At 42.4% G+C, this 13,820-nt stretch overlaps 1 protein-coding gene across 2 annotated transcripts in view; it reads right to left on the minus strand.

Moving 5' to 3' along the window:
• SLX4IP (SLX4 interacting protein) overlaps window positions 1–13,820 on the minus strand; it is a 177,984-nt gene that overhangs the window by 63,040 nt on the left and 101,124 nt on the right. For both annotated transcript variants that reach the window (XM_058684881.1, XM_058684879.1), the window contains exon 3: window positions 2,593–2,682. In XM_058684881.1, the coding sequence (XP_058540864.1) occupies window positions 2,593–2,682 (90 nt within the window). The remainder of the gene's footprint in view (window positions 1–2,592; window positions 2,683–13,820) is intronic.

The following is a 13,820-nucleotide window of genomic DNA, read 5'->3' on the forward strand; positions in this document are numbered from 1 at the left end:
AGAGAGAGATCCGTTTACAGTTGAGCATTCTGGCATTGTTCACACAACAGAAAGGCAGCCTTGCCCCATACTGTTGTTTTAACAATTAAAGAATTTTGCTTCACATGCAGGGTTCAACTATGACTGAGCTAGAAAATATGTGAAAGACATACATGGAAACAAAGATTGTTAAAATTTAGCCATAAATGCCCTATAAGGCTAGAACTAAAAATAGTACGACAAAAATAAAACAAAGGCCCATACAACACAAACTTTCTCCCTATAGTTACGGGGCTTTCCTTCCATGAGTCAGGTTTGACGAATGGAAGGTAGACCATGTGCAATGTGGTCAAGATAACCTAGTAACTGACCACACCACACTTGGAGAAGCATTCCCTTCAGAACCACAGCAATGCAAGAAAAGACAAAGTCCCAGCTAAACTGGACGGGCAGATAAAAAGACCACGCTGAAATCGATGAGCAAGAAGACAGAGATATACAGGGTATTTCTAGGCTAAAAAGGGCTCCAACATGCTTCCTCAAGTTTACAAATGAAACAGTTCGAGCTGGACTGTTTGGGTACAAAGACTACTTGTGCTGGACTCAAAATAAACATGGCTTTAATCCATACAATTAGTTCCCTTTTCTGAAAAGGAACTGGACATTCTTAAGACTTTCACTATATAAAGTGACTGCTAAAATGCAATCAAATTGATTGCTCATGAAATCCCAATCATGAGATGATCTAATGATAAAAAAAGATGAAAGCACTGAGGCACTGAATAGAGACTAAAGTCATATCCTTCCTTGACTAGCTTTTCTTCATTCTCTGTCTCTGTCTCTCTCTGTCTCGGAGCAATTTTCATGTCCGTGAACAAACTTTAAAGGAACAACTTCAAGTATATGCAGCAAACCATCTGCTTTGCTCTGAGAGGGAAGCCTGGCTTCCTGGCATAATGCTGGAGCCAACACTGCAGCCAAGCCAACACCAGCCATGTGCAGGTCCCATCGTGCTCGGACCACCTTTGCTAAGTCATGCCTTGCTGCTCGGACGTTAGGACTAGGTGGAGCGGCACAGCTGTGTGTGGCTCCCTGGAAAAACCTAGCCTCATGCTCTGGGCAGGAGGTGACTCACATATTCGTAGCTTTATTTTAAAGCCTCCAAATCAAAGGACTTGGCAAAACTGACTAAATATCAAAAAGAGAGAGCTAAGGGTGAGGTGGTAAAGCTGGAAGAAAATGGACAACAGGCTGGGTCTAGAACAGTGGATTCTAGAACGTTGTTAATGTGAGTCAAGTCAGAAGCCTTTTGGGGTGAGGTCTCCTTATGGTGAGCATTAGTCACTTTGGGGGAAATAAAGGAACCATTTTGAACCACAGGGACATGTGTTGTTGGTAAGCCAAATCTTGGAATTACATGGAGTTGAAGTGTCGTAGGACATGCCGGCATACTAAATGCTAAGACCTGAAGAGGATAATTTATTAACCTGAATGGCAAATCCCATTATACCGAATCTTGTGCCTGCCTTCTCCCAGCTGTTGGGCCACCAGGTATCCTTGGCAATACCGTGACAGCCAAGTGCTGATTATATCATTACCTTTTGACTGAAAATGTATTACTTATAAATTTTCTTTGGGGGAGATTTTTTTTCCTAGTAATCTTCAAAAGTTGACTGAAAACAGTTACCACAGTAAAGGATTTTGGGCCTGCTTTTGTTGCCACTATCAGCAAATTCTTCTCCGTATACTACCTTTCAGTAAAACTTGTTTTTATTTCTGGCTCTAAAAAGCTGTTGTGACAAATATGGAGGACACAAAGTGCTGTAATACTCTGAAAGTTACATGAAAGCCACTGCCTGCCTCGCTATCCCTGCTCTGGAGGACAAGGATATGGAGGAGGAAGCAGAGCACGTGATGAAAGCCAGATGCACTCTCCAACCCTCTGCCACAGCAGCACTTGGGTGGGATCACGGAAATGGAGAGCCAGTGGTGACTCAGCTGACCTCTGGTCGAACTTTTTCATTTGCAGATGAGGAGACTGAGGCCCAGGAGGTCAAACACCATGCTCCCAGTCACATGACCATCCGGCCATAGGCTTCCCTGACAGACTATTGTGAGAAGGAATACAGTTCAACACCTCCACATTTACTGTCAAAGACTCATGTTAATAAAAGGATGGTAGAAGACAAAAGTGCAGACATTGAGAATTTAAGATGTAAATAAGAATTTAATCTCAAGGTGTGAAAGATCAGCCTTGTGTTCACCTCACGCCTGCTTCAGGGACTCGGTCTGTCCTTTACAACCAGCTAGATTAAAGTCCCTGGTTGCCTGGAACAGTCACTTTAATGTCTTCGTTTCTTAAATATAAAGAGCCCTTTCGCCCAAAACAAAGAGGTAGAATATTTCTGGTTTAAATAATATAGCATATGAAATACATAGATGTGTCACTCTCTTGAGGAAAAAAAGCAGGTCTGTCATTGGGAATACAACTATTTTTCAAGGGTTAAATATCACTCAGTATTTTTTGCCAACTGATGAAAATGAAAGCTGAAAGAGTTAATATTTCTTTGAGCATCAGCTATTGCAGTTAAACAGTGAAAAGTTTTGTGGTACCTCTTTCTTCTGTTCAGAAAACCAGCTGGTATCTTTGTTTGAACCTTGCGGCAATATGTGAAGATCCACCAGGACAGCAAAATTCCCACACTAAAAAGACATTAATGGCAGAGTTAGCTCACGCCCAGCAAACAATGAGAGAAAATCTCACAAATTCCTATGTGGTTGCTCATGATGAAATGGCAACAAAGTTCCCTAGTGGACAGAAATCTTAATATGGGGCAGGGCTACAGGTCATAAACCTACTAGTTTTTGCAAGTTTAATATTTAGGGCAGAAATGCTAAGGAGAAATAGAATTTTAATCATAATAGCAAAGACAAAAAAACTGTGTCCCACACCTTCGAGGGGATGCTCAAGGCATCCAGTGGCAGCTGGAAGGCTATCAAACACTGAGAGAAGTCCAATAGGTCAGAATTGGGTAGGCTCCAGAAAGGAATGGTTCCATGGACAGTCAGGGGAATTCTTTCTTTGACATAGGAAAGAACACATATAAGCTACTGCATTTTCAGGCAGAGAAAAGGAATGGGTGGGACAGTACATTTGAGAATACAAACAGAAGCAAGGAGAGCAAGGTGGATGCTGAATGACAGTTACCAAAACTAAATTAGTTTTATTAAAATACACTGTAAAACTGTACAAATCCTGGGGCGCCTGGGTGGCTCAGTCAGTTGAGCGTCCGACTTCGGCTCAGGTCATGATCTCGCGGCTCGTGAGTTCGAGCCCCATGTCAGGCTCTGTGCTGACAGCTCAGAGCCTGGAGCCTGCTTCTGCTTCTGTGTCTCCCTCTCTGTCTGCCCCTAACCCACTCGCATTCTGTCTCTGTCTCTCTCAAAAATAAATAAACATTAAAAAAAATTTTTTTTTTAAACTGTACAAATCCTGCTTCTTGTCAATGTTCATCAGGGCAGCCAATAGCCATGTTATGGCTACTGAGCACATGAAATGTGGCTACTGTGATTGAGAAGCTGAATTCTAAATTGTATTTGACATTAATTTAACTTAAACAGCCACATGTGGCTAGGCGATTTGTGGCATGGCTATAGACCCTGTAAAAGGTTATAGCCTTTACACCTTATGAGTAATTTCTGCAAATCTTTGGATAATTGTGGATAAGGTAACTTAGAAAGAAACAGAAGACCAAGACTGCAGGTTGGGGATGGTCTCAGAGGCCCAAAGGGTCAGTGATGACCTATAGGAAAATGTCATTTTTGTACCTCTTTGGCTGAACAGGTTTTCTTTTTTGTTTTTTGTTTTTAAATTCCGTGCTGTAATTCAATGATGAAAGGAAAATATTTTCAACGAATGGCCCAAATAGACTAAATATAAATATGGAAGGAAAATAAAATTTGACACTTACCTCATACCATACACAAAAATTAATTCGAGATGGATGATAGACCTACACATAAAAACCAAAACTATCTTGCCAAACTTGCAGTAGAAAAAAATTTCTTAGAACCCAGAAAGCACAAAATATAGAAGAAAAAAATTATTAAATTGAATTCTGTCAAAATTTAAAACATTTGCTCATTAAAGGACACCACTGAGCTCCTGGGTGGCTCAGTTGGTTGAGCATCTGATTTCGGCTCAGGTCATGATCTTGTGGTTTGTGGGTTCAAGCCACACATAAGGCTCTCAGGTGTCAGCACAGAGCCTGCTTGGGATCCTCTGTCTCCCTCTCTCTCTCTCTGCCCCTTCCCGCTCGTGTGCTCTCTCCCTCTCTCAAAAATAAACATTAAGAAATTTTTTTAAAGAAAGACACCATTAATAAGATGAATATGTATGTCACAGGCTAAGAGAAAATATTTATAAATGCATATATCTGACATGAAGGACTGGCATCCAAAATAAATAACTCGTACAAATCTAATATTAAAAAAAACCAAACAACCTAAGCTTCAACAGATACCTCACAAGATAAACAAACAGCTAATAACACATGAAAAAGTGTTCAACATCAGTCATCAGGCAAATGTAAATGAAAACCACCAAGAGATACAACTACATACTTACAAGAATGACTAAAATTAAAAAGATTGACAAACCAAATTTGGTAAGGATGTGGAGCTCCCCAAACTTTCATGCATTGCTAGTGGAAATATAAAATGGTTCAACCACTTTGGCAAACGGTTCGTCAGTTTCCTTTACTTAAACACACATTTAATTTACAGACTGAGCCAGCAATTCCACCTTAGGCACTTACCAAGAGAGATAAAACATGTGCACAGGAAGATTTGTACGCAAATGTTCATAGAAGTCTTATTCATTATAGCTAAGACAAGACAGAAGACAACCCAAGTCCATTAACAGGAGAATAAACAAAGTATGGTACATTCATTCAATGGAATGCTCATCACAAAACTACAGATCCACTCAACATGGACTAATCTCCACATTACGTTGAGCAAAACACGCCAGGCGAAAAGAATACATACTGTAGGATTCCATCTATATGAAGTTCTAGAAGAGCAAAACTCAATCTGTGGCCAAAGCAATCAGAATAGTGATTACCTAGGGAGGAGTTGACTGAGAACAGGCACAGAAGAACTTTGTGTGGTGGTGGAAAGGTTCTCTATCTTGGTGGGGTATACGGTTAAGATCAGTTCATTTCAGTGTAAATTATACATCGCTAATAAATAATTTTTAAAGGCTGTGTAAAAGCACATTTACATTTACTGAGAGTTATATAAAATGTCCTCTGTCCCTAAAAATGTATGGGTATTTTGGAGGAGAACAAAGTGAAGTTCAACTGGATAAAAAATAATGAAATATGGTGAAAGAGGATCTCCTATGATGTCAAATGGTGCAGTGTGACCCACTGAACTGCTTCTTAGTGTGTTACAACCAGTATTTTATTTTAATGAAAGAGAATCAAAGGGAATATGTGAGTAGAATAAAAAATATCAATACATCACATGGTACAGTCAAGTCTTATTTTGTGAAACTTATGTATGAGTATACTGAGTTATGATGGGAAGCCTATTTCTTACTGTGGATTTGTGGTCAAAACTGTTTGAAAACCACACTCAAGTATACTGTTACTTTACGTTTCTTCACAACTGTTGATTATAGATTTAACCTTTAAGGAATATGCTGCCACCAGGTGGAGGTCATATGCCACAACTACATGACATTAACCAGGGGTTATTAACTTTTTGTGTGCCATGGATAAAACACAATGGATTCAAAAGAAAACCAATTTGACTGAAGTACGATTATCCAAATTTAAAAAAAAAAAATTGTGATTTAGTAATGTATGTACTTGTCTATTAAGGCACTGGCTCTTTTCATAGTGGTAGATCTAATAACTACCAAAAATCCGAAGTAGCAGTAAACATACATGATACTTTCAGATATGTGCCACAACTATAAGATAACATGAAAAGAGCTATGATTCTACTGGTGACATATCCTGCAAATTTATAATAAAAAAATTGGTTAGAATTTGGTTAAAATAAAGATGTAATTTTTGCTCCCATCCAAGTTGACCAACCCTCTCAATTCTATCCCAAACCTGTTGAGGCACCACAGATGGCAGAACAAGAACCTCGCAGAAGCAATGGGATGTGCCTTATACACATTTTACTGGGTTTCCTGCAAGTGTTTAATCCTGACTCCTTAGACCAAGTTCTCTGCTACCCCTTCTCCATTAGCAAAATTGGCTTTTAAAATAGTAAAAAAAAAAAAAAAAAAAAAAAAAAAGTGATACTTGAACAATTTGAATTGATACTATGTAATAGTAGCTTTCTATAAACTTTTTTTTATGATTATTTATTTTTGAGAGAGACAGAGAGAGAGAGAACATACATGCACAGGAGGGGCAGGGAGACAGGGAGACAGAGGATCCCAAGCAGGCTCTGCTGTCAGCACAGAGCCTGATGTGGGGCTTGAACCCACGAACCATGAGATCACGGATGACCTAAGCCAAAGGCGGGCAATTAACCAACTGAGTCACCAAGGCGCCCCTGTAATAGTAGCTTTCTAATGAATTAAATAGCAAGGTCCAATTTGGTATTCTCTCATCATTTCATACCTTTGATCACAAATAATCTAGTGTAAGTTTGATTATAAACAGACCGATTAGAATAGTTTTGTTTTTGGAATCTTACTCCGGTGCTCAAACTTTCCTGGGACTTCAGCCAGACTCTGCCACCAGGCACATGTGCAGTCCCTCCAACACACAGCAGGGCTCTCCCCCCACAGCCAGCAGTTCTGAGTTCTCCAGCAAGCTCTCTCAGACTCCCACACCAAGCAAGCTGTATACTGCCTTTCTAAAGTTCCCTGCTCTCATAGCTTTGCTGCTTTGCTCCCATGAGTGAACAGAAGTTTTAAGGAAAAAAAGCCTCTTACTGCTGCCAGGAGCACAGCCTTCACTTCTCCTTAATTAGTAGGAGGCTATTTCATCTCTCAGCAGAGAAACTCCAGCTCTTTTCAGAAAGGGGGAACACACGAACCATGACTTCTTTCTTAGGCCACAGCTGCTCACTTTACACAGGCCAGTTACCTCTTTAACAGACCAAAGGCCACTAGTAAAAGCTTTGCATCTCATGCCCTGGGATGTGAGTCAACAGGCCAGGGTCTGATCCAGCTTCTAGCCCCCCTCCACCCAGACGTTTAGGCCAAAAGCCTGGGAGTCAACCCCAACTCCTCCTTTTCCCTAACCCTCCACACTCAGTCACCAAGTCTTATTGGTTTTACTTCTTGAAGGGCTAAGCACACCTCTGTCTCTCGTTCTGCATGTCACCTCCCTCCTGGTGTCTCATGAACTCTCAACACCAACCAGAGCAATCTCTAACATACGTGCTTTCTGCCCTCTGATTCCAATGCACCCCGATGCTCCTGGATTTGTCAACTTTTATGCCTCCTTGAACCCCAGGAGGAGCATGGACATCTCAGTGCAGCTTTTCTGAACAGTTTGTCACTTGGTCCCCTGGATCAGGCCTATGCTTCACATGCTTATTTATTTCTGCACTAAATGGCTGGTCTATGTAGGGGCTGCCCCTGCTAGGCTGTTAGCTCCTTGGTGCAGACAGGGTCCCAATCTCATTCAAATCTACACTGCAGCAATTAGCACGGAACCAGCTCACAACAAGTGCTTAATAGTGTGTGTGTGTGTGTGTGTGTGTGTGTGTGTGTGTGTGTGTGTGTGTGTTGTGTACAGACAGCTTTAATCTTCAGTGAGACCCTGCTGGCCTAGCCCTTCAGCATCCATGCCACCACTGCTCTGCCTTTAGAGTCTTTATCAAGGGGAAGATTTCACGGCAAATGCTATTTAAAGGAAGGAAGAAAGGAACGAATGAACAATGACAGTATAAATGGGCTCTGAAGTTTGGGCAAACCACAGCCTTATCTGTAAACTGAGGGTGCTGAGCCCATTCTGGGGACAAGGCTGTTCCAATTCTGCACAGGACACAGATGCTTCATAGAACAATTTCCCCTCTCCTTATTCTAGAGTGGCAACAACTATGCCATCACCAGTGACAACCAGTGATTTTCTATAGTTTGAAAAAAAAGGGACTAGATGGACCCTATGATTATCTCACCCTAACCTCACTGCCAGGGGTGGAAGATCTTTTTTTTTTTTTTTTAATATGAAATTTATTGTCAAATTGGTTTCCATACAACACCCAGTGTTCATCCCAACAGGTGCCCTCCTCAATGCCCATCACCCACTCTCCCCTCCCTCCCACCCCTCATCAACCCTAAGTTTATTCTCAGTTTTTAAGAGTCTCTTATGGTTTGCCTCGTTCCCTCTCTGTAACTTTTTTTTTGCCCCTTCCCCTCCCCCATAGTCTTCTGTTAAGTTTCTCAGGATCCACGTAAGAGTGAAAACATATGGTATCTGTCTTTCTCTGTATGGCTTATTTCACTTAGCATAACACTCTCCAGTTCCATCCATGTTGCTACAAAAGGCCATATTTCATTCTTTCTCATTGCCAAGTAGTATTCCATTGTATACATAAACCACAACTTCTTTATCCAGTGAAGAAATGGGCAGAAGACATGAATAGACACTTCTCTAAAGAAGACATCCAGATGGCCAACAGGCACATGAAAAGATGCTCAACGTCGCTCCTCATCAGGGAAATACAAATCAAAACCACACTCAGATATCACCTCACGCCAATCAGAGTGGCCAAAATGAACAAATCAGGAGACTATAAATAGATGCTGGAGAGGATGTGGAGAAACAGGAACCCTCTTGCACTGTTGGTGGGAATGCAAACTGGTGCAGCCGCTCTGGAAAACAGTGTGGAGGTTCCTCAAAAAATTAAAAATAGATCTACCCTAGGAATTTACCCAAGGGATACAGGAGTGCTGATGCATAGGGGCACTTGTACCCCAATGTTTATAGCAGCACTCTCAACAATAGCCAAATTATGGAAAGAGCCTAAATGTCCATCAACTGAGGAATGGAAGATCTTATCTTGTAATTTTACCTTAAGTGTCAAATAAAGGTGGAAATGCTAACACTTCTCACACATGAAGGTACCTGAGAAGCAGGCTCAGAACCGTGAGATCCATGTGCATTCTCCCATTTCCTCGTTCATTCAACACCTGCTGAGTTTCACCGGAGCCCTGGTCAGACCCTGAGAGGGAGAGGCACTTACTGTAGTAAGTGTAATCACAGTGTACACCCCAGGACCAGAGGTGGCCAAGCCACCACTCTGCCTGAAGGAGGCCAGGGATGAGGTATATGACCTCTCAGCTAGTCCTGAGGAAGAGGGCAGGTGGTGGAGAAAAAGAAAAAAACAGCAGCCACATGAGGAAAGAGGCCTGAATAGCCTGGCATGCTCTGGGGACAAAACAGAGTCCGATAAGCAGAAACAGGATGTCAGCAGATGAGGCCAATAGGGCAGGAGGGTTCAGACCACAGAGGAACCCTGGGCAGGCCAAGGAGGAACGAAAAGACCTGTAGGCTGGAGAGCTCTCTCAGGTAGGAGTGCCTGGGCCGGCAGAGCCACGCAGACAGGTTTAAAGCCACCCCCAAACCCAAATAAGAGACAATGGAAGGTGATGGGTAAAGATGAAGGAGTAGATCTGAGACACACTCAAAAGAGAAAGAAGAGGATGTGGTTTGGGGCAACGATGATGCCCTAGGCATGTGAGTAGTTCCAGCATGCCCATGGGCTGTCCACAGGCAACTCACTCATGTGGGTCTGCTGGAACTGTTATTGGCATTTTATACCACGTGCCACTAAGGATTTAAGGCAGTTTGGATTAATAAGGCAGATATGAAAGATGGAGGAAATAAGAAAAACAAGGGTAGAAATCTAAAATGAAGCCAATGGTAGGTCTGTACAAAATTTCCACCATTGTCATAGGTCTTTGCAACAGTTGGCTCTGAGTGTGCTAGTTCCTGATGTAAAACAAGAAAAGCCAATCAGAGTCTGTAAGATGAGAATGAATCAGTACTGAGGATAACTCAATCATTTCTAAATATTAGATCTAGAGAGACATTTCTCCTGAAGATTTTCATGAAAAACAAAAACAAAAACAAAACATGGCGACTCTCTTCCTGGAGTATCTACCAACATTACTAAAAGGCTTTAAGGAACATATTAAATACCTTCCTATCAAAATAAAGTGCATGTATGTTACATGGAATTAGAAAGTCATGTGGTTTTTTGAAGAAAAAGCACAGTTTACAGAGCACCTATGATCTAGGCATTGTGCTAAGCTTTATCTATAGTATTCCATTTAATCCTCACCACTAGCCTACAAAAGAGCACAACTATTACTCATATTTCATAGATAAGGAAGTGGCATCTGAGAAGGTAGAGATTAGTCCAATATTACACAGTCAATAAGTGACAGACCAGAAATCAAATCCAAATCCATTAGACTCTAAAGCCCCCTGCCATGTATTACTTTGAAGAAATATCCCCTCTGAAAAAAGACCACTCAGGACTTCTTTCCAGAAGCCATGTGGAGGCATATTTAATGCTACCTAGCCTGGAACCCACCCCACTATACCTGTTCCCTCTTAGGGTAAGCACTGGAAGGCATGTCTGTCCATTAGTGACAAAGGACTGAACCAAGAACTCTGAACAGGGTCACTGAGCTCCCTTCCCTGTGCAGTGACTCATTCCATGCTTGAAGAGAGGCACTAAGAGTTCTGATGCTGAAGCTGTCAGTGTGGGGTGCCCTGCTAGGATAAGCGTGCAGAGTAGTGGCAAAGGCCCCCCTGCATAGAGACGGGGGTGGGAGGGGGAGGGAAGAAAAGGGGGAGGAAAGGACTGCAGCAGAGGACCAGGGCAATAAATCACACTGAACGTGGGGTGGGGGTGTTGGGACAGGCGGTCTCCTGACAGTAACAATCCTATCCAGAGTTAAAGCAGAAGAAAAGTCAACACAAATCTTTTGTCCACTTAACTCCCTTGCCCTCTCCTTACCCAAGAAATCTAAGCTTGGAGTTTACATTCAAGAAAAGCAACCAGCATACCTTTAGGATGGCATATACAATAAACAAACAGGTCAGGGAAGGAAAGAATAAAGAGTCATTCCATCAGAGTACCATGTATCATTAATCTAACTGCAAAAACTTACTAAACAAATTGGCAGTAACAATAGTTAAGATTCATTGAGCACTTATTGTGTGCCAGATTCTGGGTAAAGCCCTTTCCTTACATTACTGCATTTGACTCTCATGACAACCCAGAGAGTCATAAACCATTACCAGTAAGTGTTCTGGAAACACTGAGAAACTTAAGAGCTCTGTTCTCTTTCACTTTTAGAAGATTCCTGGTGATCACGGGTAGGCTGTTTGGTGTGGTGCCTTGCCAACCTGGCAAATACTGGTCAGGCCAGGTAGAAGGAACATTCAATAATCTTAGTAACGGAATTAGACCCAGCCCAAATTCAAGAGCACACCCACAGAGAAGCCTCGAGAAGGCCCTAGGATGACAAGCAGGAGAAGGGCCTAACACAAGAAGTCCGAGGCCACAGATCTCTTTCAACAATGCCCCAGTTTAGGAGGAGTGTCCAACTCCCTTCTCTGGGCCTCAGTTTCCCTCTGTGTAAAATGAGAGGCCACCACTGGATCTCCTTCAGGGTGCCTTCCATTTTAACATCCCACCTCCTGGTTGTGTTTGGGTTAACGACCATGGCTTGGATTCTATTTGCACACATCATGTTTGCCCTGATGTATAAGTTATGCAAGAGTCACACCGAGTCTGGCACATCATCTCATCCTGTATCGGGTCACTATAGGCCATGCAAGCACAGTAGTAAAAATCTTAGCAACCAATGAGTCCTCCCCCTGAGCATTCTCTGACACCTCGCAGGCAGGACAAAGCTCCTGTTTTCTGCCACAGCACTTTCATGATTCTGTTGTGGAATCATCACAGGCTGTAAACACATGGCTGTTTACATCCATCTCCTATAGGCTGCCTGTGGGGAGGAGCTGCCTTCCGCTACCTTTGGGTTGTCAATGCCTCATACTGGGCCTGGCACAGAGAGGACAGTGAAGAGTGTTGGTTAAACAAATCCTAAAAACTACATCAATGATAAAAATTACTTTAGTGTCTGCCTTGTTCTCTCTCTAGGAGGGATTATCCGCCTCTCACCTGTACCCTGTCCTCAGAACTGGAAAGACCACAGAATCAATCTCATGGCTTATAACTAAGTTTGCATCATTCATGAACAGAATATTGTCAGCCCAGAAAACAGGTAGCAATACCCACTCCTCCATGCCAAATACTTACTTTCCCACCTTCCAATCAGGCAGAACAATCTGCAAAACCCTGGTTGACTGTGTGGATTCAAACGCAATAAAGGGAACATGTAAGGGGGCTTCTTTGGTAGCAAATAGATAACTAGTTCTTTGGCTCAACTTTTTCCAGCTGAAAGGGATGCAGCAGAGGATGTGACTTGTCTCAGGTGAAAAGGAACCAGAAGGGGAGGGAGTTTCTCTCTCCTGTTTCGTGTCTGTTGTGGGGCTTCTGGCTACAGGTCAGGGACATACACCTTGCCAGTCATTTGTTTGTGTTTCTTAACAGATTTATTGTTATGGATGGGGAAAGATCCTACATGGGTGGGAAACAAGTCACAAAGGAATGAGAAAGAACGCAGAAAAACAGAGCTAATGAGTTTGATGACAAAGAGAAAGAAAAAACAGTAACAGGCTCATGTCCTTCAGTAAACCACTTCTGGCCTCCTATTAAGAAAGAGTTTGAGGTTTTGGCCTACAGTGCTCAAAAGTGGCTCACACTCTTCGTGGGTAAGATTTGGGAAGAAAAGCAAAGCACTGTTGGGCATACAGCAAAGGCCAACTAAAGTGGTATATATGGTAAAGCAAAGCTTAAATCTAACATATGCCATTGGAACCTTCAAGTAGCATTTGGGGCTGAATCACAGACTCTAAAACCCACCATTGCAGTTAGGAAGAGTGCAGTTAGGAATAAGCCTTCAGTCGCTCCTTTTGAAAGAGAAGGACCTATTTCATTGCTATAGACACTTTCCCTAATGGTTTTCAAGAAATCATTCTTTCCAATGTAACCAGTAGGCCACTTCCCCTCCAGGGACTGGAGTGGCGTGTACAGAGTGTGTGCAGCAACAGGGAGCACAATGACCTGGGGGTAGAATGCATCTGACCTAAACCCTTGGCCTACACCTCAAATCCCCCAGACCAGAGGAAGTTCCTGCGATGTAAAATGGGGACGAAAACCACCTTATGGAGGTATCTGACGAAATGAGAGAATACAGAGGTGCAAGGCTTCGCACAGTGCCAGCCATACAAAGGGCTCAGTGGGTTGTTGTGGGTTTCCCCCACCCCTGCAAAGGTAGAATTTGCCTCAAATTCCAAGGCATATCACATGAACTCTGAATTGTCAGTTCCATAAGATTTACAAACAGATAGGGCACAGGTTTCCACCTATTCCTACTAAGAGCTAATAAATGCCTCATAACTCTCTTGTACAGTTTTACTCCGGCCATGCACTGCTTCTTGGAAGAACAGATGGCTTGTAATCACAGCTGATTATAGAGTAAAAGTATGAGCTCTCCCCTCCCATATTTCTGCAACAGAGAACATGAAATGAAAAGATAACCTGGAAGACATTATTATGTACTTGAGAAAGTCTTAGGTGGCTGGAAAGACAAGCAACATTCATAATTAGCAACATTGAGGCCATCAGGAGTGTGTTCAGGACCAATCATGGCCAACCATTTAGTAATTGGAATATGGAATTGGATAAACAATAAGGGTATAGGTCCCCACAAGCTC

Source organism: Neofelis nebulosa, chromosome 9 (genome assembly GCF_028018385.1).
Source record: "Neofelis nebulosa isolate mNeoNeb1 chromosome 9, mNeoNeb1.pri, whole genome shotgun sequence".
Taxonomy (NCBI): Eukaryota; Metazoa; Chordata; class Mammalia; order Carnivora; family Felidae; genus Neofelis; species Neofelis nebulosa.